This window comes from Mesocricetus auratus, unplaced genomic scaffold (genome assembly GCF_017639785.1).
Source record: "Mesocricetus auratus isolate SY011 unplaced genomic scaffold, BCM_Maur_2.0 Super-Scaffold_100025, whole genome shotgun sequence".
Classification (NCBI taxonomy): Eukaryota; Metazoa; Chordata; class Mammalia; order Rodentia; family Cricetidae; genus Mesocricetus; species Mesocricetus auratus.
In genome coordinates this window covers 7,057,373-7,081,764 of record NW_024429206.1, presented here as the reverse complement: position 1 = coordinate 7,081,764, position 24,392 = coordinate 7,057,373, and the positions used below count along the sequence as shown (strand labels likewise).

Genomic DNA, 24,392 nt, shown 5'->3' with positions numbered 1-24,392 from the left:
ACAAGAGACCAGAGTTAACATACTTATCTGCCTAGATGTGTCCTTCATTAAGGACAGGTAACAGCTGTAAGAATTCAATGGAGATAAGCCAGAGGCCTTGCCTGCTAGTGACCATTTATCTTAGTAGAAAGCCATTTGTTAACAATGACACCCACACTCTGTGAAGGGTTCCAGAGTCAAACCCACACCAACTACAACACAAGGACCATCAGGAAGTGTCAGCACTCTAATTCAACACTAACCACTGCTGAAGGCTACACCACAGTTGTCCCAAAAGGTGTGCTAGGTAAGAAACCAGGAATAAGGCCATCTGTCTATCTGCCTGCCTGGCTGGCTGCTTCACCATGAGATGACTTCAGCTTTCTAATGTTACTAGTCATTCCCATCTCCATGCACTACACTCTACAGTGTCTATGGCCATGCAAATCTCCCTACAACACCTCTCTGAGGTAGGGAGGTGGCTCTGTCAAATCTCATGGGCAAAAATTAGATCCACAATACTACCCTCAAGACTCCTCCAGAACCATCAACCACTCGCCCTGACCCTTAACCTACCTGGACATCCAAGAGAACCTCCCCTCCCCCCCCAGCACAGCATACCTAGACATCCAAGAGAATCCCCCAGCCCAATCTTCCTGGGCATCCAAGAGAACCCCCCAGCCTGGCATATCTAGACATGCAAAAGAACCACCCACCCCAACCTACCTAGACATCCAAGAGAGCTTCCCCCAGTCTGGCCTACCTAGTCATCCAAGAGAACCCTCCAGCCCAGCCTACCTAGACACCCAAGAGAACTCCCCCAGTCTACCTAGACATCCAAGAGAACTCCCCCAGTCTAGCCTAACTAGACATCCAAGAGAATTCCCCAGCCCAGCCTACTTAGACATGCAAAAGAACCGCCAGCCCGGCCTACCAGGCCACCTTTGGGTAGCAGACAGGTAGGAAAAAGAAACAGAGACTGTGCAAGGAGCAGGTATAGAAAGAGAGGAGAGAATTAGATGACCAAGACAACAGCCAGAATTTCACTCTACAACCTTGAAGTCTAAACACAGGTCAGAGAGTGCTTAGCCAGAAAATACCATAATCTACATAACTGGCCTACGTTAAAAGTCTGGCAACCCTGACTTTTAGTTATCTCCCCCAGCCTAGCCTCTCATAAAGGAAGGGTCCACAGTTCTTCCTCATCATTGCACCCAATGCCTAGCATCATGCCTGACCCAGAAAAGCTTGGGAACATTAGTGAGCAGACAAATGTGATTCCTGCTGCACTTATACCCACCACCTAACACACATCTTTGGACAGTTTGAACCTGTGAAGGCACTTGGGATGCAAGAAATGCTTAAACATCATACAACTGCATAAAGTTGACCCTCACGACTCCAAAGACAAGGAACCTACCAGTTTGTTCCAGATGTCTCCTTGCCGCTTAGCTTTCAGGGGAAAGACAATGCGTACTAGAAGGCAGGTCCAGGTCAGAGCCAGCAAGGCGGCTGAGCCACTGCTCTTGCTACAAAGGAGAAGGGAGAGGGACAAACGCACATCCGAAGGCACAGCACAGTATATGAACCCTCCCGTGACTTAACATACAGTAACTTGTTCCCCAACATCATCACTGACAACTCAGGACAAGAGGACAGGCCTCACCAGCCAAAATCTCATCGACATTTGCAACAATAAAAACAAGATAAGGGGGGCTGGAGCACTGGCTCAGCAGTTAAGAGCACTGGCTTCTCTTCCAAAGGACCCAGGTTCAATTCCCAGCACCCACATGGCAGTTCACAACTGTCTCACAAGTACCTTTCATCCAGAGGATCTGACACCCTCACATGGACATAATACGTGCAGGCAAAACACCAATGCACACGGAACAAAAATAAAGTTTAAAAAAAAAACAAGATGAGGTTGGAGACGGCTCAGGGGTTAATAGCCATCTTTCCAAAGGACCTGGAAATTCTCTCAGCAAACACATGGCCGCTCCCAACTGGCTGTTCCAGGGGATCTGATGCCCTCCTCTGGTATCTATGGGTACCAGGCATGCACATGGTGCACACTGAAACATGCATGAAAAACACTCATACACATAAGCTTTAGATAGATAGATGGATGGATGGATGGATGATAGATAAGTGAAGCTGGCTTTCCCCATCCAGTGCCTTGGGACCACTGACTTAGTCCTACTCCTCAAGAGAAGTAGTTTTTCTCTACTAACCTGGATCCTCTCTCCACACAGAGGCAGGCTCTAAGTGCCACTCAGGTGCAAAGGGTAGGAGCCCGGTGTGCTCACACCTGCTCATTTACACCAGCCTATCTGAGTAGTACTCCAAACCCTAGAAGCCTTCAGTCTGCGCTCTTACCTTGGAACCCCTGCTTTGGAACCAACCCCTGAAGACTGAAGAGAATTCAGGAGGTTCTTAGCTGTGGCCTCTGGCTGGGCCTCAGCCAGCTGCTGGATGGCTGCCTGCAAAGCTCTTCGAGAGGCTGCATCTCTAAAGTAGGAAGGGAGGGAAGGTGAATAGGTAATCTCAGGTTAAGCCCTGAAACATTGATGGTAACTATGCCAGTGGATCCTCGGTGATGGAAATAAACTAGATAAATCCACCGCGCCCTAGAGTTCTAAAGTAGCTGGTAAGAGGAGAGGATAAAAAGGGCAGAATATATGTGTGTGTGTGTGTGTGTGTGTGTGTGTGTATATATATATATATAGTCATGGTATGTATATATATAGTCATGGTATGTGCCCCACGACTTCAAACTAGGGTAAATGCCTTTATGAACACAACTAATGAGTGTATACATACGCTGGGATATTACAGAAGTAGGTACTATCCCAGGCCTTCATGCTAACAACCACCCGTGAGGTATATATATAATGGCATCATCTCTACTCTGCAGATGAGGAAACGGAGGCATAATCTGGCTCTAACAACTGGGCTCTCTCTACCTACTGCCCTCCCCCATCTCCCTGTACAGCATCTTCAGCACTGGGTCTCTGGTCGGACTCACCTGTATCGATGCAGAGTCAAGCAGAATAACTTGCAGAGCCCTTTCACTGCTGCCTCTGGCAGATCTGAAAGCAAAATTTACAGAGATTCAACAACACACACAGTGGAGAGCGTCTACTTACGCTGGGCCTCTGTCAGACAGGATCTTGGCACCAGACACCCCAGTGAGCCCCAAATCTGAGGTAAAAGTCAAAGGAGAAAAACGCAGTCTGGAAACACTCGGTACAGGAAAGCTGTCACTGAAGAAGCATAAGACAGCGGAGGACCAATAGGGTTACGGCTGTTCTGCTTCCTGAGCGCTGGCTTCATCCAGTCACACCGTGCTGTTTAGTTCATGATCACTCAGCAGGTATTTGATCACACACAATCTAATAAGTGGTCTAAAAATGAGTAGAAAAGCCAGCCTGATCTGAGGAGCAAGTTCAAGGCCAGCCAGAGCTACATAGTAAGACTGTTTCAAAAACAGATACATAGTGGGCTGGAGAGATGGCTCAGAGGTTAAGAGCCCTGACTGCTCTTCCAGAGGTCCTGAGTTCAATTCCTAGCAACTACATGGTGGCTCACAACCATCTGTAATGAGATCTGGTGCCCTCTTCTGGCCTGCAGGCATACATGCAGAGCACTCATATACATAACACACAAATAAAATAAAAATAGAGAAACAGACAGATAGCATAAGCCAGGTGTGGTGGCACATGCCTATAGTACTTCCCAGTTACTCAAGAGACTGAGGTAGGATGATCACTTATGCCAAAAGTTTGAGGCCAGCCTGGGCAACAGTGACCCTTTCTCAAGAAAAAAAAAAAGCACACATGAACTAACACAAAATATTAATTTTAAAAGATTAAAGTGCCATAAGCTGGGCATGTGGTGCACACCTTTAACCCTAGCACTCAGGGAGGCAGAGGCAGGTGGGTTTCTGTGAGTTTGAAGCCAGCCTGGTCTACAGAGTGAGTTCCAGGACACCCAGGACTGCATAGAGAGACCCTGTCTCAACCAAAACAAAAAAGATTAAAGTACCATGAGGAGCCAGAAAGGGAAAAGCACCTGTAACTATGTGGCTTCTAAAAGTCCAAACTTACCAAGGACGTAGTCAGCTATAGGAGACGCAGAGGGCAGCAGATGCTGAATGGGATCAACAAGAAGGAAGACGGGGAAGAAGACAGGTGGGCTGTGAGCACCTGGCACTCAGTGCTGCTCTAAGTACTTCATACATTAATGCATGCCATCCCCACAAGGTGGGCTCTGCGGTTAACCCACCTTACAAGGAAGAAAGAGAACGACAGAAACCCAAGGAGGCCAAGGAGGGGTAGCTGGGCTGAACAAGAGTGTCTGCTGGAGACTCAACTGGGAAAAGCACTATCTGCCAGACCAGAGCATGCAGTCAACACACAGAAGCTTGACTGGGGATTCGGCCGCTGTTGTGAGACAACAGGAAGAGCTTTCTTGGTGTTTCCCATTTCAGAGCCCGAATGATGGAGAGGAAAGAAATGTAGTACAGAGCCTAGCCTGTCCCTGTAGAGTTCTAAGCCAAGTAAGGAAAACAGTAACCCGAGGCAGGAACGGGCTGGTAGACCAGCAGTAATGACACGAAACGTAAGTTACAAGCGTGCCACTGCCATGCGCTATGTGTTTCACTTACCCCTCACACCAACACTATGAGAGACATCACTAGCTTCGTGTTCACCCTGGGCTCAGCGCATTAGAGAACATAGAATGACAGGAGGCTGCACTTTCATTCCGGAGCACTTTAGGACTCACTCAGAACTACAGAATTTCAGGGTGCCAGAAAAGCAAAACCACCCTCAAAAGATTCAGAGTGGTTCACAAACTCAGACACAGAGTAAAACCTCTTTCATAAACTGGGGGAGCAGGAGCTAGTATTCGGCACTTATTCTGCAGGAAAATTCAACCATTATGGCTCCATACGCGTATACATTTGGTGTCGTGGCACATCGACCTTAACTAACTAGAGCCTTGCTGAGAAAGTACCATGGATGACCTCTGAGGAAGCATAGAATTATACACTACAGCACTAATACACAGGACAGCTCACACACAGCAACTGACGTCACTTACACCTTTAGTAAAAGTCAGGTGCGGAAGGTAGCTCACACCTGGAATCTCAGCCCTGAGTGTGAAGCAAGAGGACAGTCATGGGCCGGGCGTTGGTGGCGCACGCCTTTAATCCCAGTACTCGGGAGGCAGAGGCAGACGGATCTCTGTGAGTTTGAGGCCAGCCTGGTCTACAGAGTGATACCCTGTCTTGGGAGGGTAAGAGGGATGGAAGGTCAACTGGCCAGCTGGCTGGTTTGTTTAAATTTGGTATGGCAATGAACACCTATAATCCCAGCACCAAGTGCTAAGAAAGGAGAATGGCAGTTTGAGGCCATTATATGGGGTCCTTTTTACACACACACACACACACACACACACACACACACACACACACACCTACCTCCCAAAAAAAGCAAGTTTAGTAAAATTCAAACACCTGTGGTGAACATTCTCAGACAGCATGGGTCTCTCAATCTTTATTTTAAAGATTTATATATTTATTATGTATACAGTGTTCTGTCTGTAGGGCACCAGATCTCATTACAAATAGTTGTGAGCCACTATATGGTTGCTGGGAATTGAACTCAGGACCTCTGGAAGGGCAGCCAGTGCTCTTAACCTCTGAGCCATCTCTCCAGCCCAGATCTCTCAATCTTACCAGATCTTAGGTCCTTAACTGGTCAACCACCTGTTACCGTCTTCTTACTTCTGTGGACATACAATGTGTCCCAGATCAAAAAAAAAGTCTGTGTGCCAGGGTACTGCTCAAGAATGGTATATCTTTTAGAGACATCTGAAACCAACATAGTTAAAACCATAAATAACTTAAGTACCTATCTGCACTGACCCAACTGTTATGAAGGACATTATTTATTAAAAAATAAAAGTGAAGGCAGCAGTCGAGCAGGGGCAGAATAGAGAAATGTGAGCAAGCACACCTGAGCTTCCAGAAGGAACAGCGCAGTCCCGCAGGCACAGGCATACACACCTTTTCCGGCAACGCATCTCCCCAGCTCACTGAGAATTTCTCTCCGCTCCTTCACACTAGCTGTCGTCACCTTCACGGCAAAGCGCTTTAGTGTCTCGGAAACCTGTGAAGACCAAACCCACAGAGAAAGTCACCGGTCAGACCACAAGCCATGGGGGTGCATGCAGTGTGCACACAGCTGAACTGCCATTCCTGACAGCTGGGGCTGGGATAATTACTTGTCACAGGAAGCTGCCGCTGTGCATTATGGGGATTCGGCAGCATGTCTCAGCTCTGCCCACTACTGCAGACAGTAACAGCCCATTCTCCTCCTGCCCCAGTTGTGACAACCTAGTCTCTAGACACTGTCAAATTTCCAGGGACAAGGAGCAAAAATGACCCATGGTTTAGATGCACTATTTTAATCTAGTCGACATACCTTTCTTAAACTTAGGAAAGGCAAGGCAAAATCCAAAAGTCTCTAGACAGAAAGCACCCTTTCAGAAATACCCCAAATGTATACCCCTGGTTGATGGCTACTAGGGGAGCTTTTTTTTAAGGGATGTGACCACTGACGGGCTGCCTCAGCTCCAGTGGGTGGCCCCACACCCACGTGCATGCAGGCAGCACTAACTGGACTACATACAGTAAAGGAGAAAATGGACTTCCACAAGGTGGTCCTTTGACCTCCACACACACAATGTGGCATGGGTACCTAAGAGCACACTCGTGTACACATATATACTTTAAATAAGTAAATGAGTTTTAAAGCAGGGAGGGGCTGGAGAGATGGCTCAGCGTTTAAGAGCACTTGCTCAGTTCTGTTCTCCTGGCAGTTCACAAACACCTGTAACTACAGTTACAGAGGATCCGACACCCCTTTGACCTCTGCAGACACCAGGAACACACAGAGTGTGCGTGCACACACACACTGACACACATGAAGTAGAACAAATAAATATTTTTTATGTAAACATGAATGTGGGAAGGGGCTGTATTGGGGTACTCAGGGAGTGAGAAGAGAGCTGGGGTGGATAAGATCAAGATTAAAATACACTAGATACATGTATGACACTCTAACAGAAGAAATAAATTTCTTTTAAAAAGACAGCACAAGCCAGGCATGGTAGCACATGTCTTTAATCACAGCAGGAGACAAGAGAATCTCTAGGAGTTCAAGGTCTGCCTCAAATAAACAAATAAATACACAAACATAGATAAATGGCAGTGTTTCTTTCCACATGTAAATTATACTTCAAAAATCCTGAAAACAAAACCTGATTTCTGATTTAAGATTAAGTCAATTTAAGAGCTACAGATAAGACACAGACAGGCAAAGCAAGTTTGTGAAAGAATCGGAATATACTGTGTGCCCAGCACACTCCCTCCCTTTCCACCATCACACTCTGACCTCCAGGAGAGGGCCAGCATCCTGGCCATTCTGGTGGAACAGAAGCACACACTGCTAAAGGTGGATCAGGCTGGACCCAGCTCCGCTCTCACTAGCTTTGGGAACCAAGTCAGACGATGATCACTCTAATCTCCAGTTTCTCTACCTAACACAATCAACAGCACCCACCTCATGGGACTGGTATGGCTATTCAGTCTCACCGAAAGCACACAATTGTGTACTAACTCTGATGCACCTGCAAGGGCAGCATCCAAAAGAACCACCTCCAAGACACAAGTCTCCCCCTCAAATGGAGTGATGGCCACAGCACCTGTGTTCTCAAAACCAAACAGGTCTATGAAGGGACACCAACATGCCCAAAGCCTTCCACATCTGAGTCAGCACAGGTGCCGTCTCTTGCTTAGGGCAGTTTGTGAACGTTCTCTGAAACCTGGGGACAGCTGCTCCTGAGCAGTTGTCTGCAAAGTTCATGTGAGCAGGCTGCAGGTCCATGAGGCAATCAAGTTTGGAGTCGGGGCGGGAGTTGTTTTTGAGGGTGCTTCAAAGGAAGCCCACATTAGTAGCATGAGTCAAGGGTGCAGAGACACGGAACCATGCTTTCCCTTTCACATGTATTTATGATTGTGGAAATGAAGGAGCAACTTGTGGGAGGAAGTTCCACAAAGTGGGTGCTGGGTCCTGGGCTGGGTCAGGTGCAAGTGCTTTACCCACTGGAGCATCTTGCTGGCCCTGCTTTTTCTTCTATGCTTAAAGTCCTGCCATAATTCTCTTGGAATGAATACAATGGTATCCAAACTTGTACATCAACTTTTTCTTGCTTTGTTATTTTTGGATGTGTTCTTTTGTTTGTTGGTCTGGTTCTGAGACAACAGTCCTAGCTGTCCTGGAATTCACTATATACACCAGGCTGGCCTTGAACTCAAACATCTGACTGCCTACCAAGTGCTGGGAGTAAAGGTGTGTGCCAGCACACCTGGCCTTGCTTTGGTATTTTAAGTGTTCTTTCTTTTACTTTCACATAGGCACATAAGCCAAGAATTCTAGGTCTGCCCGTAGACAACGCTTCAGTAGCATGGAGGTTTCCTTGCACTGGGACTGTTTTACTTAGCCTTCTCCCCTGACCCCACTGTACTCTCCCCATCCCACAACAGCAGTCCTGAGGTTTTTAATATGATCCAGCCGGGGTGGTTAGTGTTCCAACTATGTATAAACAGTATGCACCCTCTATTTAATGACCTGTGCCCCTCATCCTGTCCAGAATGTTTCCCTGGAGTTAATAATTGCCCTATCCACAATTGCCTGTTTGTCTTGTTTTACCTAATCTTATTAATTATTCAACTCAAACTTAGTTGTGTCTTCATTCCAGATAATTGTGTTCTTCCTCCTGAAGGAGTCTCAATTTTCTGTCCTACCCCCATTTGGCAGGTGACCATCATCAAGTGTACCAATCTTTGTAAAGCACATCCTTCATTTCAGAGAGGTCGTGCAGTGTAGAAAAGTTCTAGTGTCATATTCAAGTTTGTCAGTGCCCAGAATTGTATGTTGAAATCATTCTCCTTCAGAATACTGAAGTTATGCCAGGCGTTGATGGCACACACCTTTAATCCCAGCACTTGGGAGGCAGAGGCAGGTGGATCTCTGTGAGTTCGAGGCCAGCCTGATCTACAGAGCAAGTGGCAGGATAGGCTTTAAAGCTACACAGAGAAACCCTGTCTGGAAAAACAGAAAAACAAAAACAGAATACTGGAGTTACTGTATCTCTCCACCGAAAGGAAACCTTCAGCTGTGGCTGTGAAGACCAAAGCCACTGTAACATCTCTGTTGTTTAGACAGGGTCTCACTGTGGACCCAGGCTGACCCAACTTGGGACTACAGGAATGCCGACTCTGACTGATCTTCTGGAGGACACCGGTTTTTCCTTCTAGAAGTCTCTAGATCTCTTTTAAGATTCTGAACTTTCGTGATTTTGATATGCTTTGTTTTGAACCTATTTTATCCATTATACTGAGGCCTCTGGTGTAGAAACATATCCATCCACTGGGGGAAAAGTTTCTTGACTTTAGCTGACCCATGAACTCTATCCATCCGTCAAAGGTTCTGTAAAGGAACTCAGGATGGTTCCTGAGTTTCCTAGCTGATGGATTAGGACTCACTTCCTTTGGTGTTCAAAAAGGTGCATCCCCCGCTCTCTTCTTTCTGTATTGCTTTTTTGAGACAGGGTTTCTCTATGCAGCCTTGACTGACCTGGAACTTGCTCTGGAGACCAGGCCTGTCTCTGCCTCCTGAGTGCTGGGAATGAAGTCATGCTACTACTGCCTATGTTGGGTTTGCCTTTGTTGCGCTGGGGATCAAACATAAGGCCTCGTACATGTCAGACACACGGTTCGATCACCGAGCCATGCCCTCAGCCCTAAAATATCTTGTAGGAAAGCTGCTACAGATGGCACCTAAGGTCTGATGAATGTCAGCCAGAGTTCTATCACTGAATCACCCACAGGTGGGGGGAGTGTGGAGGTGGTGGAGGGGTGGTCAGAGGACAACTTTCAGGATTCAGCTCTCTCCTTCCACCAAGGGATCCAGCAATCAAACTTGGGTCATTAGTTTTGCACAGCAGCAAGCACTTTTACCCAAAAACCGATCTTACTGGGCCCACATTATTGTTTTTTCAATCCTTTACTAACCTTAGTGAAGTTTAAGGAAAAAAATAGATACATATAGACCACCCTCCGCCTTAAAATACAGTAACACTAAACTCCTTTGTGTGTGTGTGTGTGTGTGTGTGTATGGTGTGTGTGTGTGTGTTCCCCAACAAGGTTTCTCTATGTAGCCCTGGCTGTCCTGGAACTTGCTCTGTAGACCAAGCTGCCCTCAAACTCACAGAGATGCACCTGTCTCTGCCTCCAGAGTGCTGGGATTAAAGGTGAGCGCCACCCACCGGCAGGCTTTTTGTGTGTGTGTGTATGTGTGTGTGACAAGGTCTCACAGTGTAGCCTGGCTGGCCTGGAACTGCCTCTCCCTCCCAAATGCTGAGACTGAAAGCATGTGCCACTACACTGTCATAACACAGCATTGAATTCATGGTTATAGTTTCTCTCACAAACATGAAACAACTTTTTGTATTTGAAAAAGAAGGATCTTCTGAATTGGAAATTGGAAGGCTGGGAATGAAGATTGTAATATAGCCCTGCCTAGTAGCATGAAGCCCTGGGTTGGATCCCCAGCATGGCAAAGGAAAATATGAAAAGCTAGTAACACCCTGGAAACCTTGTCAAAATGAGGAAAATGAATACTAAGACCCTTTAGGGGTCACACTAGATGCTAGAAAGATCGGTGGTCATGCTTTCCGAGTTCACAGGCAGCACTGTGGATAGCACTGCCCAAGAAAGAGAATTTTCCATGGGGACAGAAACGTTCTCCTAGTCTGGCCAATACACCGGCCACCAGGCACGTGTGACTACTGAAATGTACTTAACAATTTTAATTTCATATAATGGTAACTAACCTACATAAGCCTTATGACTATTTTGATAACACAGCCAAGGACTACTTAGCATAATGCTACTGAGCAACACTCTAGATGCAAGATTCTGCTTTTGTTTGTTTGTTCTGTTTTTCGAGATGGGGTTTCTCTATTTAGCAATTCTTTTATTGTTGAATATTAAGCATTCAATCCTCTAAAAAAAACACTAAAAAACTTCTTCCTATAATTGACTATGACACATCTCTAAACAAGTTACCAGCCCATGGTACAGGAGACCCTTGCAAAATACCTTCAGATTAAATGGCCCCTCTTTGGTTGGCCTCTGAAGCTCAAATATAAAAAGCATTAATCTCACCCTGGAGACCCAAACTAACTGTCTTTTATTATACCAGTTTCTGCCAGGCAGGGTAATTCCAGCACTGGGGAGGCATGGGCAGGGTGGCTACAAATTCATGCCAGCTTGGTCTACATTTTTTTAAATTGTGGTAGGGGAAATAGGGACAGAAAGTTTCTTTTTCCCGTTTATAGCCTTTTCATCCTTCCATACGGCTACAGAAGAGGGTGGCATGGAGAAAGAGGTGTCCTCAGTTGCTCCCTGAACTGCAATGTCCCCACAGGTGTTAACACTCAAAGGTGACAGGACTCCTCTTGAGGTGAAGGGACCCAGCAACAACCAAACTACATGGAGTCCTACCTCTGCCTCCCGGGATCTTCCCAACAACCCTACGAAATAGGTATTATCTCAACACCACTTTATATATAAAGACTGAAACTTAGAGGGGTTTTGTCATTTATCTACTGCCCCAGAGAAACCAACGAGCAGCGACAACTCCAACGCCGTGTGGACATGAGGGCTACAATTCTATGAGCCCGCACGGGGTGGGGGGACTCTGCACAGCCACGCGGCTCACGGCCATGGGGCTCTGGAAAACCGTGGCGGACGCCTGGGCGGGAGCAGGCCCAGCAGGGCGCCAGCTGTCCCGAAGCCAAACCGAAGCCCCGGACTCCTAGGGTCGCTCCGGCCGCCCGGGCCGAACCGAGAGGCGCCAGCGCCCCCGCCGCCTCCTCCTGCGGCTCCCGCCGCAGACAGCTCGCGACCTCGGATCCAGCGCTCCCACCACCGCCGCCCGCACTCGGTCCCCGCCGGACACCGCGTTGGCCCCGCGACAGCCCGCCTCACCTGCGTGTCCGCCGCCATCCTGCCGGCGCCCACTCCGGAACCGCTTCCGGAGCGCTTCCTGGAGTTCTTCCGGGTCATGGCGGAGCCCACGCGGCAAGGCGGCGCTTGGCGCCCCCGGGCGGGAGAGCGGCCACTACCTGGTCGCGCTGGAGCCCCGGGACGCAGGCTTTTCTCAGCCTGGCCTCCGGGGAGACTCCCGGCAGCTCCCGCATCGTTGAGAATCCTAGCCCCGACATCCCCACCGGGCGTTTCCTGAAGGTTCTGCGTTGTCGGAGCCACTAAATGCGGCTTCCCGGGCGCCAGGAGCTGAACCCAAAGAATTAGTCTCACGTCCTGCAGTCCGGAGAGGACCTGGAGGTTAGAACAGGTGGGTGAGGGATGTCTAGGGAATGAATCGCTGAGCAGACCTGCTGGGAGGAGTCTGAGCCCAAAACCGGCTGCGGGCAGGGGTGAGGAACATTTAATGTTTAATCGGATTTATGCTTTAGAGAACGCCGTCTCCAGGCTACTTGTTGGTCCTCAGCCGTGACTTTCAAACACCTAGTTCTCAAACGAGTTAACCACAGATTTGCAGTAATCCCAGTTATGTTACGAATTAGAGCTCCAACCCGTTTTTAAAACCCTGAGCTTTTCAGACTTGACACTTAACTGCTTGTCTGAACCTACATCAAACTAGTTTTAGCGCAATAGTCAGAATCCTGGCATGATTTCTTTGCCCACTCCTTTGCTTGTGTATGCACACTGAAAACTTATTTCGGAAAGTCCTACAACCTAGTTTTCTAGTTTGCACCCTCCCAACTAGAACATGAAACTGTATACACTACCTGTTTAGTAGCCAGTTATCAACTGTCCCTTTTCAGTTACCCCTTATACTACCCCAATGTTTATTCCATCTTAATTGGAAAGTCAGCTCTGTATTCTACCTCCAGATTCGGCTGCACATCAGAAGTACACAAACACATGGGTATTAAACAGAACTCATCAGTGCCAAACAGCAGTGACTGTAATTGCACCCAGGAGGCGAAGGCAAGAGGATCAATTTCTACACCAATTTAGGTTGCAATGCCTAATGTCAAGACACCTTTGGGTTAGTGAGGTAGATGGCTCGGTGAGCAGTGACTGATGTGGTTCTCTTAAGCTATATGCAAATTTCACCTACACCATGACCCCAGCTCAAACTCAAAATGCTATTTCAGATGTTACCACCCCTAACTCAAACCCAGCATTTTGGGATATATCCCCCATGAATAAAGGAATTGCTTTGAAACAAAAAAGGCCAGGATGGGTGGCATACATCTTTAATCCCAACACACTCAGTAGGCACAAAAAAAAAAGGAACAAAGATATTCCAACACCAAGTATCACAACACAAAGGTTTTGTTTTTAGCCCTGCTTTGTTTCCTGAACCTCTAAGTATACAAAATAAATTCAGGCAGACAATTTTAACAGAAGTAAGCTTTTATTTCCACTTTTTTCAAATTAAATTGGCTGAGTTGGTTGCTCTGAGGGATCAATCAAAGAGACCAAATCCCATATCCTCATCTGATTCCTCCGACTCTTCCTTGACTTCAGCCTTGGCTGGGGCTGCAGCAGCAGCAGGAGCAGCAGTGGTGGCAGCAGCCACAGGGGCAGCAGCCGCAAATGCAGATGGATCAGCCAAGAAGGCCTTGACCTTAAAGAAAGAAGAGATGGCAATGTCATCCACACCCGTACCATCCACACCCTTCCTGCCTTTGTGTAGCTCCCACTTCCTGTGTAGAAGTCACCCAATCAGATCAGAAGTGGAGTCTGTTGGGGGAGGGAAGCACGGGACAACCTGGGCCAGCCTCCACTCTTTGGGGTCTTGAGATTTTAATGTAAGAATTTGTATGCCTTTGTCCCCCATCTTTAAAACCCTTGTTCAAACTCAGTAATGATAGGGCTACAGGAGTATATTCCACATCCCGCTTTCAGAAGTGGACTCTTACAAAACATACTGAGGTACACAATGGTGGGCCACAGTTAATCCCAGCAAGTGGATCCCTGTGAGGCCAGCCAGAGATAGAGACCAAGTCCCAAAAACCAGCAATGTACTGGGCATCTATTAACAATACCTCAGTTGGTAGACTGCTTGCCTAGCAGGGAAGGCCAGACATTGGTAACAATAAGCCTAAACCTGGTGGTGCATATACTTAATAATCTTAGCAACATTCAAGGTCACCCAACTATAATTTAAGATCAGCTCTGGCTACTTTAAACTGTCTCAAAGAGTACCCAGTGTCTTAAAGAATGGAGTATTAATTCACTAACTCAGCAGCCTGCCATTTGTCACCCTGAAGTCATTCAAGCCACTATGGCACTGGAAGAATATCTTTACCTTTTCAGCAAGTGGGAAGGTGTAGTCAGTCTCCACAGACAAAGCCAGAACACGCTTGTACCCATTGATAATGGAGTGTGGCACTGAAGCAACAGTTGGGTAACCAATCTGCAGACAAACACTGGCAACATTTCGAACACCCTGTGTGGAGAAACAAGAAATGCCATTTAAGCTCACACTCAGTCTCCAAGCCTTCTCACACCAACGCTTAGCAGCCAGACCTATCAGTTTATATGGTTACCCTTATTCCAAACCTGGGTTTCCACACAGCAGTTTATTTCTGAAAATCTAAGCAGTTATCTATTTCCAGATGTATTTTGCCAAAAAATGAAATTTCTTTTTTTGGAGGTTTTACGAGACAGGGTTTCTCTGTATTATTTGAGGCTGTCGGTCCAGCCTAGCCTCAAACACAGAGATCCGCCTGCCTCTGCCTCCGGAGTGCTGGGATTAAAGGCGTGTCTTTACATGTAAAATGGTATGGCCTTCCCTAAGTCCACACAACCTCCTGCAGACCTATGAACACTGTTACTTCCAACTCACAATGCAGTGGAAATGCTGTAAGACCTGCTCAGCACATCTGTGAAATCTTCAAATATGATTGAGGGCATGCATAGTAGGGATTGGAGGGAAGAGTAGAAATTATAAACATTAAACTCTCAAAATATTTAATAAACTAAAATGGCTAACTCCAGAAATGTATGTAACTTCAGTATGTCATTCATTCAAGGAAACATTCCTTAAATGAGAACTTGATGGTAAACCAGCCTCAGGGAAAAAAATAAGACCAACCAATCCTTTTTTTAAAAAAAGGTAAGCTAGGCAGTGGTAGCACACACCTTTAATCCCAGCACTCAAGGCAGAGGCAGACAGATCTGAGTTTGAGACCAGCCTGGTTCTAGGACAGCCAGCTGTTTGTTATACAGCTGTCTCAAAAAAACAAAATAGTGCAGTATGTAACATTTGTACCCATGTCTCTGAGAGCCTCAATCTCCAGCAAGAAATCACTTTTTTCTCAAGATGTCCTGTTTTTGTGTTTCATCCATTAAGTTTTGTTTGAGACAGGGTCTCTTAAATGGACCTGGTGGTCCTAGAACTCACTATGTAGGCCAGGATAGCCTTAAACTCCCAAAAAATGACCTGTCTCTTCTGGGACTAAACATACAGGCCACCATGCCCAGCTGTCTATCACAGGTTGTAATTCACTGACCGCCTCTTCAGACTTTAGAGTCCCGTTTTTTACAGATGAGAAAATGGACAGACTGAAGATGCTTGGCATACCATACACTGGTAACTGCCACGCTCCCAGCATTAATTAGGAAGGAGCTGGTGGCATACCTCTAGGAAGCGAGAGTGCAGAGTCTGCTCTGTGATGTCAAGCACTTCCGGGTTGTAAATGCTGCCATTGTCAAACACCTGCTGGATGATCAGCCCAAAGGAGAAGGGGGAGATGTTGAGCATGTTGAGCAGTGTGGCTTCGCTGGCTCCTACTTTGTCTCCAGTTTTTATCAGTTGCACATCACTCTGAGAACAGAAAACATCAGGCAGTTACCACCGACATAAAATAGGCCCACGGCCTCCAAGTCACCAACCCTCTCAATGCCAAGCTACCACTGCAAGCCTGATCTACTCACCAGAATTTCAATGGTGCCCCTGGAGATCTTGGTGGTGATGCCTAAAGCCTGAAAGAAAGAGGTCTTCTCGGGCCCCAGACCAGTGTTCTGGGCTGGCACAGTGACCTCACACGGGGCGATGGCACCAGCACGGGCAGCAGCAGGCACCTAAACAGAAAGTATTGAACAGTGAGAAACTGATAAACACCGAGATGGTTAATTTCTGCTCTCTTCATCCAGTCTGATTCTTCCCCCTTACCTTATTGGCCAGCAGCATGTCCCTAATCTCAGTGAGGTCCTCCTTGGTGAACACAAAGCCCACATTGCCCCGGATGTGAGGCAGCAGCTTCTCCAGAGCTGGGTTGTTCTCCAGGTGCCCGCGAATGGCCTTGCGCATCATGGTGTTCTTACCCATCAGCACCACAGCCTTCCCTCGCAGGGACATGCGGATCTGCTGCATCTGCTTCGAGCCCACATTGTCTGCTCCCACAATGAAGCATTTTGGGTAATCATCCAGAAGTTGCTATAAAACAAGCCAGAAAGGAATCAAGTTGAAACAAAAAAGAGCAGAAACCAAACCCCACAACCACTGGCCCCCCTGTTTTCTTCCAAGCTGTCAAAGCTGGGACACTGCATTAGGAGCCCGCCACCTGAGTTTAACAGTGCCGTATTTTGATCCCGACTTACTTGCTGGTTGTGGTACAAACTAAACTTGAGAGGCAGCCAAAAGTTACCCTTCTGCTGAGCGTGATGGCACATACCTGCCATGCCAGCTGAAGCCTAATTGCGAATTCCCGACCAGTCTGAGCTACATGGGGAAGCCCTACCTCAGGAATTTGTGCTTTTTAAATAAGGAATACTTGGTTGACTAACATAACACTGATCTAGAGACAGCGTTGCAGCACAGAAAAACTATTGCAGAGCTGACATGGTAATTTAAGTTGTGAATATGTTAAGTGGCCATAACCAAAGAGTTTCAGTGTCTAAATCTCAATGGTAAAGGAAATTAAACCAGTCTAATGCCTACCAAGGCTGGCAGCAGACCTCATTGAAAACCACTTCAAAGGCCTTTGTAGTAAGTCACTGCGCACCAGCTTGACTGGTAGGTGTCTGGTTTGCTACATGCCCCCTTTCTGTGAGTCACTCCTGTCTCAGCCCTTTGCACAGACGACAGGACTTCTACAGGCAGGATGAACCCCCTCGGTGAAGGAGCTAGTTCTGCAACAGGGGAACCTACATCGGGAACCTGAGGCTACAGTCCTCTAGATAACACAGTTCTGTGAAAGCGCCCGGCAGGTGACTGCCCCCTAAGAGCCCGGAGCGGAAGCGGCTCTCCCACGACCGGCTCCGCACTTACGATGATCTTAAGGAAGTAGTTGGACTTCCAGGTCGCCCTGTCTTCCCTGGGCATCACGGCGGTGCGTCAGGGATTGCCACGCAGGGTTTAAAGACGATGTCACTGGGGAAAGAAGGGCAGCGTAAGCCGAGCCACCCCGACACTAGTCCCCGGTCCGAGGCCTAGGCCTAGGCGGCCATGCGGGAGCTGGGCCCGGAAGGACGCCGCCAGCAGCGCGAGTGAGGCCGCAGACGGGACGGGGCGGCCGGTCCCGTGCCTCCCTCACCGCGCCCCGAGCACACACACCGTCCCCAACCACAGACTCCCCACGCTCTCGTCCACCGCCCTCCCTCAAAGAAAAACGTAAGCCCCAACCTCTAACGAGGACGCCTGGCGAGAGAAGGCCTGCGCGCCCGCGCGTGCCTTTTATAGGGGCGGCCTGGTGAGCCGATGACGACGTCCATACCTATTTGCTGGCGCCATCAACCGTCCCGCCTCACCAAATCAATGTAGGCAGCTATTGGGTGATAGCGCTGCCACTTCAGCAAGTAGGGTGAGTAAGGACTGCACCCTGCTGCATTAGAGGAGCGCTCTTGGAGTTGCTGCCCTCTGCTGGGCTGGAGCCGCCTTGCAGCGTCACCGAGCCAGTACAGCAGAGTTCCTTTACTCTTCTTTTCTTTTCTTTTCTTTTCTTTTTTTTTTTTTTTTTTTTTTTTTTTGGTTTTTCGAGACAGGGTTTCTCTGTATTGTTTTGGAGGCTGTCCTGGAACTCGCTCGGTAGACCAGGCTGGCCTCGAACTCACAGAGATCCGCCTGCCTCTGCCTCCTGAGTGCTGGGATTAAAGGCGTGCGCCACCAACACCCTACTCTTCTTTTCAAAACCTCCGTCCTTATTCGCACAAAACTCATCAAAGGTTCCCGTTTTCTCTGAGTAAGCCTCAAACCTAGACTACGTACAAGGTCCTACACGACCACTCCCGCCTTCACCCTGCAATCCTGTCTCTTGCTTTCCTACTGAAGCGTTTGTCTCCACTCCGATCTCTGTTTTTCCAGAGTAAGCCCTTGTTTCAGGGCTTTTGCCCAACCTTTCCATCTTCCTGGAATGGTGCTGACCAGTATCTGCTCGAGAAACTCATGCACCTCCTCCAAATCCTGCTGCAAACAAGGGTTGCCCTGACTCCTGACTTCAAATTTTAAGAGAAAGGGGGGGAGGGAATCAAACCTACTGCTGACTCCCTTACCTTCCCACATCCCTTACACCATCTAACTCACTGTATAATTTATCACATTATATTCGTCAGCCTCTCCCCGCAGGAATGTAAGCCCCATAAAGGCAGACATTTTGTCCTATGCCTCCTGACAGTAGGCATGTAAGTATCTGTTGAATGGGAGAAGGCAGAACTTGCTGTGTCGTCTTAGGAAGTATTTCAACTTTTCTAGCCATCTGCTTTGCCTCCTCATTTGTAGTAACAGGAGGTTCTTATACCATTTCTGAGACACAGGAGAAAATCAATACTTTAGCTTCTTTTATTATATACATTCATTCAACATTTATGGGAATAATTGTTTTGCTTTGTCTCTGACAGAGTCTGACTCTGTAGCCTGACACCCAGCCTTCCACTGATACTCCTGCCCCAAGCTCCCCAGTGACCGCAGGCTCCACGACACAAAGCCCAAGACATAGTTTTTAAATGAAAGATCCTAAGGCTAGGAGGGCTTTTCCTTCCCATCTCCACGACTTCCCTGAACAAGCTGGAACTCTCCAGTGAGTGTATCGAGGCCGTATGTGGCCAACAAACATTTGCTACAACTGTGGGCCCAGTTCTGCTGCTCGCAATGTTCCCCTCGGCAGCAAGGGTGGGGCTCGGGGCTCTGCTATCCAGTCCTGCCAGTTTAGTCCTGTTTTGGTAGGCATGAAGCCATCTTTTCACACTACAGTTCCCAGACCCGACTACACAGCCGAGGAGCTTCACAAACACATGCATCCACGGGCCCCTATCCAGGTAGAGTGTACTGCATAGGACCCAGGGTGTTTTTTTTTTTTAACGTTTTGTGTGTTTGTGTGTAAGCCCATGCAAATGTAAATATGTCCACGGAGGTCAGAGTCTCTAGAGCTAGAGTCCCAGGTGTTAGTGAGCTGTCAGTCAGCCATTGACACTGGGAACTGAACTCAGGGCCTTCAGAAGAGCACACTTGTTCTTAACTGCTGAGCCAGCTCTCCAGACCCATGAATAGATAAATATCTATAGAGATTTAAAGAAATGTAGGGGGCGCTGTATCAAGCCTAGGGCCTTGTTCATGCTAGGCAAGCAATTTACTGTTGAAAGTCTCCTGGTGCCTTTGAAGATCGCTGACTGCTGAGGTCACTCTGTTTGGGGGGGGGTTTCTTTTTTTCTTTTTTTGTGTGTGTCACAGTCTTTCTCTGTGACTTTGGAGGCTGTCCTGGAACTCGCTCTGTAGACCAGGCTGGCCTTGAACTCACAGAGATCCGCCTGCCTCTGCCTCCGGAGTGCTGGGATTAAAGGCGTGCGCCACCAACGCCCAGCTAGGGGGGGTGGTTTTCGAGGCAGGGTTTCTCTGTGGCTTTGAAGGCTGTCCTGGAATTCGCTCTTGTAGACCAAGCTGGTCTTGAACTCACAGAGATTTGCCTGCCTCTGCTGGGATTAAAGGCGTGTGCCACCACTACCTAGCTGAGGTCGCTCTTTATTTTTATTTATTTTTTGGTTTTTTGAGACAGAGTTTCTCTGTGTTGTTTTGAAGGCTGTCCTGGAACTTGCTCTGTAGACCAGGCTGGCCTCAAACTCACAGATATCCGACTGCCTCTGCCTCCCGAATGCTGGGATTAAAGGCATGCGCCACCAACGCCTGGCTAGGTCACTCTTTAATGACAGCTTCTGCACACTCTGCACTGTGCTAAGTACTTGTGCACAGTCCTGACATTACTGTCTCCCTCAACCCTGAGGTGCAGTACCTTAATGAGAAACTCCCAAAGGTTAAACTGTCTGGTATTTCATAAGCAGGACCCAGGAGCTTTCTGACCCTTTTGGGACATCCAGCGAAATTCCGGATTTCCCTGGGTCTTCCAGTAGGAGCTGTGATCAACTGTGCTGCCAATCAGGCGCCAACTTTTTTATATCATCTCTGTGAAGGGCATCAGGGGATGGCTGAACAGACTTCCTGCTGCTGGCATGGGCGACATGGTGATGACCGTGGTTAAGGCAACACCAGAACTTAGGAAAAAGCTCCACCCAGCAGCAGTAGTTGGACAACAAAAGTCGTATGGAAGAAAAGATGGGGTGTTTCTTCATTTTGAAGACAATGCAGGGTCATAGTAAACAATAAAGGTGAAATGAAAGGCTCTGCTATCACAGGTCCAGTTGCAATGGAATGTGCAGACTTGTGGCCCAGGATTGCATCCAATGCAGGCAGCATTGCATGATTCTCCAGTGTATTTCTAAAATATATTCATTAAAAAAATAATTAAAAAAAAAAGAATTGGGACCCAGGAACAGGCTCAAAGCTCATGGGCCTCACTGTGCTACAGACAACCAAAACCTATGTCTGTTCTCTAAATGCATTTTTCCAAGTGTATACATATGATTATGGCACATTTCCAAGGACAATATAAATACCGTCTCTAACTGTAGTATACCAATATAACATCGTGCCATGGAGCCATTAGAAATGCTACTAATATATATCCAATGGCATGGGAAAGTTTCCACAAAACATTACTGAGAAGGCCAATCATCTTTCTGTAAGGATGGATCTAACAAGGGTAGGAAAAATAAGCCAAGGCATTATCTCTGAATGAGTGTTGAAGGTCACAGTTACTTCCAAGCTCACTGTGATAGAGTCAACATTCAGAATAGTATTTACTCTACTGCTTAGAAACCTGATCTAAAGGACAGGGGAAACTATGAAGTCACAGCTTATGATAAATGAAACCATCCAGTTTGGGGGCCTAGAGATCTGACAAGAGAAGGCATGCATGTATGGACATGACCACAAGGAGGCAGTAGAGGCTGACCAGCAGCAGGGAATCTGTGGCATTCCATAGTGAAGTGATTCAACCAAGGTGTTGCGCAGGGCCTGGTCCTTTCCATTCTCCTCTTTCTCCTTCATCAGTGGCTGGAAGGCCACCCACAGACCAATGGGAGACACTCTCAGTGTGTCTACTTGACAGCCCCAGAACAGGACCTGCCCCTGTGGGTCCAGTAAATTCTCCCTAGTCCAGGAAAGCTCATGCTGGAGCCATTAGGACCCAGGGCCACGGGCAAGCTCCCAGGATCCCATTCTCTGGCTTTTGGACCCTCCAGGAAGGGAAAGTCAATGATCTGCCTTTGTTCTGTGACTCGGTTTCTTCGCTGTGGCAACTAGATCAAATGTCCATGAGACAGCACAAGCACAGGTGAAAATAATGGCAAACTTTATTGGCATAAATCACAGGAATTGAAATGGAAAAGCCAGGTTAGGAGATTATAGGAAAAAAGTCAAATGATCACACATCCATTGACCCAGAGAATGGCCTTCCAGATACCCCATCTCTCTCCTTGGAAAGGGGCCTGGAGCAGGTCACTGTAAACAGAGCAGTAAGGCCTGTGGGTGGCAGTGCTGTGTCAGACCCCTGGAGCGCCAAGCTCACCTTCGGGGACCTGGGCTGCTGCTAGCCCGGCCCTGACCCAGGATCCCTGTCTGGGATCCCATCAAACGGAGCCTCTACTAGGAAGCTGATGTAATGTCTGGGTCCCCTGCCTCTGGACCCTTCTGGTGAGCGTGCCTGTTCCAGGGTTAGCTGCTCCCACTCTATCCTCTGGAGTGGGAGCTATGGAGCCTCTCGAGGCTCTAACAGGATCTTGCCCCTCTGCTCCAAATCCTACCAGGCTCTCTTCACCAACTTAGGGCATTCTTCCCAGTACCCCCAGCCCCCCACATACATGAATCCCACCTGTGAGAGGCGGCAACCTTTGCCCCAGTCACCAGGAAGTTTAAGGAAGTGGTGCACCCAGTAGGACTGAGCCCAGAGACCCTTACGGTCTTCCTGGTCAAAACCAGACCCCAGCTTTCCTGAGAAGGCGGAAGAAAGAGCCCAGAGAAGCAAGGAGGCGGCTGAGGGTCCAGTGGGTTCTCCTTGTTGCCGGAAAGTTCATGAGGGGCAGAGGCTGGCTCCTGATGGCTTGCTCAGGCAGGAGGCAGACCCCAAATATATATTTTCCCCTTTGCCTCCCTTGGGAACAGGATACAGAGGTTCAAAATTCCAGGTCCAAAAGGGCTGGAGACTGTCAGACCAGTTCTTAAGGAAGAGCCTGTTAGCCTGGGCAATAAGGGAGGTTTGGAAATACAGCAGTTAAAAACAGTCCCGGGGAGCTGTGAAGTTACAGAAGGGGGTCTCAACTCACTTGTGCTAAGAAACAAAATAAAATACAAATTGTTTCCCCATCCCAAGCTCTCAGTACAAAGCAAAGTCCATACCAAAGCCAAGGCCACTGGCAGGACCAGTGACAGTGGACAAAGACAAGAATACAAAAGGGGACGTTCTTTAAATCTCTTCAAAATCATCTTGTAGAGAGAAGTAAAAGCAACTTGAGCAATACGAAGTGGAACCTCAGTGTAGAAATCTATCAAAATTGGTAGTGTTGAGGCACAGGTGGCCATCCCTACCTCACACCATCCCCAGAGAGGGAGATGTGGCTATATAAAACATTATTGCTGGAGAAGCCTCTCTCGGTAAACCCGGGGCAGTCACCCAGACCCTGGGAGACTGGGCGGTGGAGCCCACGGTGCCTTTGGTGGCCTGTGGTGAGTTTATGCTGGCATTGTCTCGAGGGGGCCGGTGTCCCCAGTCCACTCAGGGTAATTAGAGAGAAACAGGATAAAAAGAGGCCCTGGTTGACCCTCGCTGCCCTCCCACTCTGACTCCACCCTGAAAGGTAACAGTGAGAGGACCCAGGGCGGGGTGCTGGCTCATGAGGACACACTTAGGGACGACGGGGCCCCGGCCTCCACCTCGGGGAGGATGAAGGGCACAAAGCCCAGGGGAACTGTAGAAGGGAAGGCGGCCCCTGACACTGTGGGGGTGAGGATCAGGCAGGGCCTCACAGTCCTGTCCTGCACCTGACGAGGACAAGCTTCCAGTTTCTGTGGGATTGGCCCATCACCCCTGGGCGAGGTCTTTGGGTCACAGTAGCAGTGGCTGGCGCTGGCTGGGAAGGGCGGTGGCGGGAGGGGCCTAGCAGAAGAGCTTCAGGAAGCAGCTCTGGCAGTAGGGCTTGTCGTTCTGCTCCTTGAAGGTGCCCTTGTTGAGCTGCTTGAGGCAAAAGGCGCAGACGAAGTGCTCGGGGTGGAACTTCTTGGCCATGGCGGTGATGCAGCGGCCGGTAATGGGCTTCTGGCAACCAGAGCACAGGGAGCCGCGCCGCTCGTGGTAGTGGACCTCACAGTACGGCTGCCCGTCGTGCTCAAAGAAGCTACCATTGACAAAAGGCGTGAAGCATTCCTGCCAGGCAGAAGAGGGAAAAGGCTCAGGAGCTGTCCTGGGTGGGGCTCAGGGGACCGTCACCTCCGTGGTGACCCCTGTCTGCTCATCATTTCCTATGTGCTAGGTTAAATACTTAATTCTCCCCTGGAGAGGGATGTAAGTGAGGTGACCTAACCAAGGTCACAACTAAACTATATGGCCTGCATTCACACAGAGCTAAGCGTTCTGGATTCAAGCAGATGGCTGGAAAGCTGTTGCCAGAAATGGGACAGTTCGGGGCGGGAGACAGGACAGGAAGGAAACCTGAGCTGAAATGCTGCGTCCTGGATTTCCATTTGAAGATTAGTGTGCACGAACAGGTTATGACAGGCCCAGGCTGCAGCCAAGTGTCCCCGGTTACTTGTCCACCAGCCCTTGCTGGGCCCAGTCACAGCTTTGGGGCTCCCTGTCTACTTATGTTGAGCCCCAGAACTTGCATCCACTCATTTGATCCTCACATGCTCTGCTCAGGA

The 24,392-nt window shown here is 48.4% G+C and overlaps 3 protein-coding genes and 1 pseudogene across 9 annotated transcripts in view; 1 reads left to right on the top strand and 3 right to left on the bottom strand.

Annotated features, from left to right (window-relative positions):
* The window catches only part of Gcn1 (GCN1 activator of EIF2AK4), a 58,446-nt gene extending 46,261 nt beyond the window's left edge, over window positions 1–12,185 (bottom strand). Inside the window, exons 1-5 of one of the 2 annotated variants that reach the window (XM_005078981.4) lie at window positions 12,101–12,185; window positions 6,050–6,152; window positions 3,005–3,068; window positions 2,356–2,487; window positions 1,400–1,508 (exon numbers count right to left, since the gene is read on the bottom strand). In XM_005078981.4, the coding sequence (XP_005079038.2) occupies window positions 1,400–1,508; window positions 2,356–2,487; window positions 3,005–3,068; window positions 6,050–6,152; window positions 12,101–12,178 (486 nt within the window). In that variant the 5' untranslated portion in view covers window positions 12,179–12,185. Of the gene's footprint in view, window positions 1–1,399; window positions 1,509–2,355; window positions 2,488–3,004; window positions 3,069–5,999; window positions 6,153–12,100 lie in introns of both variants that reach the window. The other variant, XM_040731676.1, reaches the window with a different exon arrangement.
* A 1,355-nt stretch (window positions 12,186–13,540) lies between these two features.
* Rplp0 (ribosomal protein lateral stalk subunit P0) lies at window positions 13,541–17,877 on the bottom strand. Its single transcript, XM_040731682.1, has 7 exons — window positions 17,778–17,877; window positions 17,424–17,525; window positions 16,326–16,589; window positions 16,088–16,234; window positions 15,792–15,977; window positions 14,457–14,597; window positions 13,541–13,772 (listed from the first exon to the last, which is right to left on the bottom strand). Exons 2-7 carry the CDS (start codon window positions 17,475–17,477, stop codon window positions 13,611–13,613), a joined length of 954 nt encoding a protein of 317 aa, XP_040587616.1. The 5' UTR covers window positions 17,478–17,525; window positions 17,778–17,877; the 3' UTR covers window positions 13,541–13,610.
* Window positions 17,601–20,846, top strand: LOC101827521 (annotated as a pseudogene).
* Window positions 20,847–21,814: 968 nt separating this feature from the next.
* The window catches only part of Pxn (paxillin), a 51,785-nt gene continuing 49,207 nt past the window's right edge, over window positions 21,815–24,392 (bottom strand). For all 6 annotated transcript variants that reach the window (XM_040731058.1, XM_040731060.1, XM_040731057.1 and 3 more), the window contains one exon: window positions 21,815–23,898. In XM_040731058.1, the coding sequence (XP_040586992.1) occupies window positions 23,632–23,898 (267 nt within the window). In that variant the 3' untranslated portion in view covers window positions 21,815–23,631. The remainder of the gene's footprint in view (window positions 23,899–24,392) is intronic.

What these genes read in the sequence shown, in the direction of transcription:
- Rplp0 (XM_040731682.1), bottom strand. Translation starts at nt 17,477, where the DNA reads ATGCCCAGGGAAGACAGGGCGACCTGGAAGTCCAACTACTTCCTTAAG. An exon ending in ACTACTTCCTTAAGATCATC is followed by an intron (nt 16,590 to 17,423) that starts GTAAGTGCGGAG and finishes CTTGTTTTATAG; the next exon opens with CAACTTCTGGATGATTACCC. An exon ending in ACATGCTGCTGGCCAATAAG is followed by an intron (nt 16,235 to 16,325) that starts GTAAGGGGGAAG and finishes CTTTCTGTTTAG; the next exon opens with GTGCCTGCTGCTGCCCGTGC.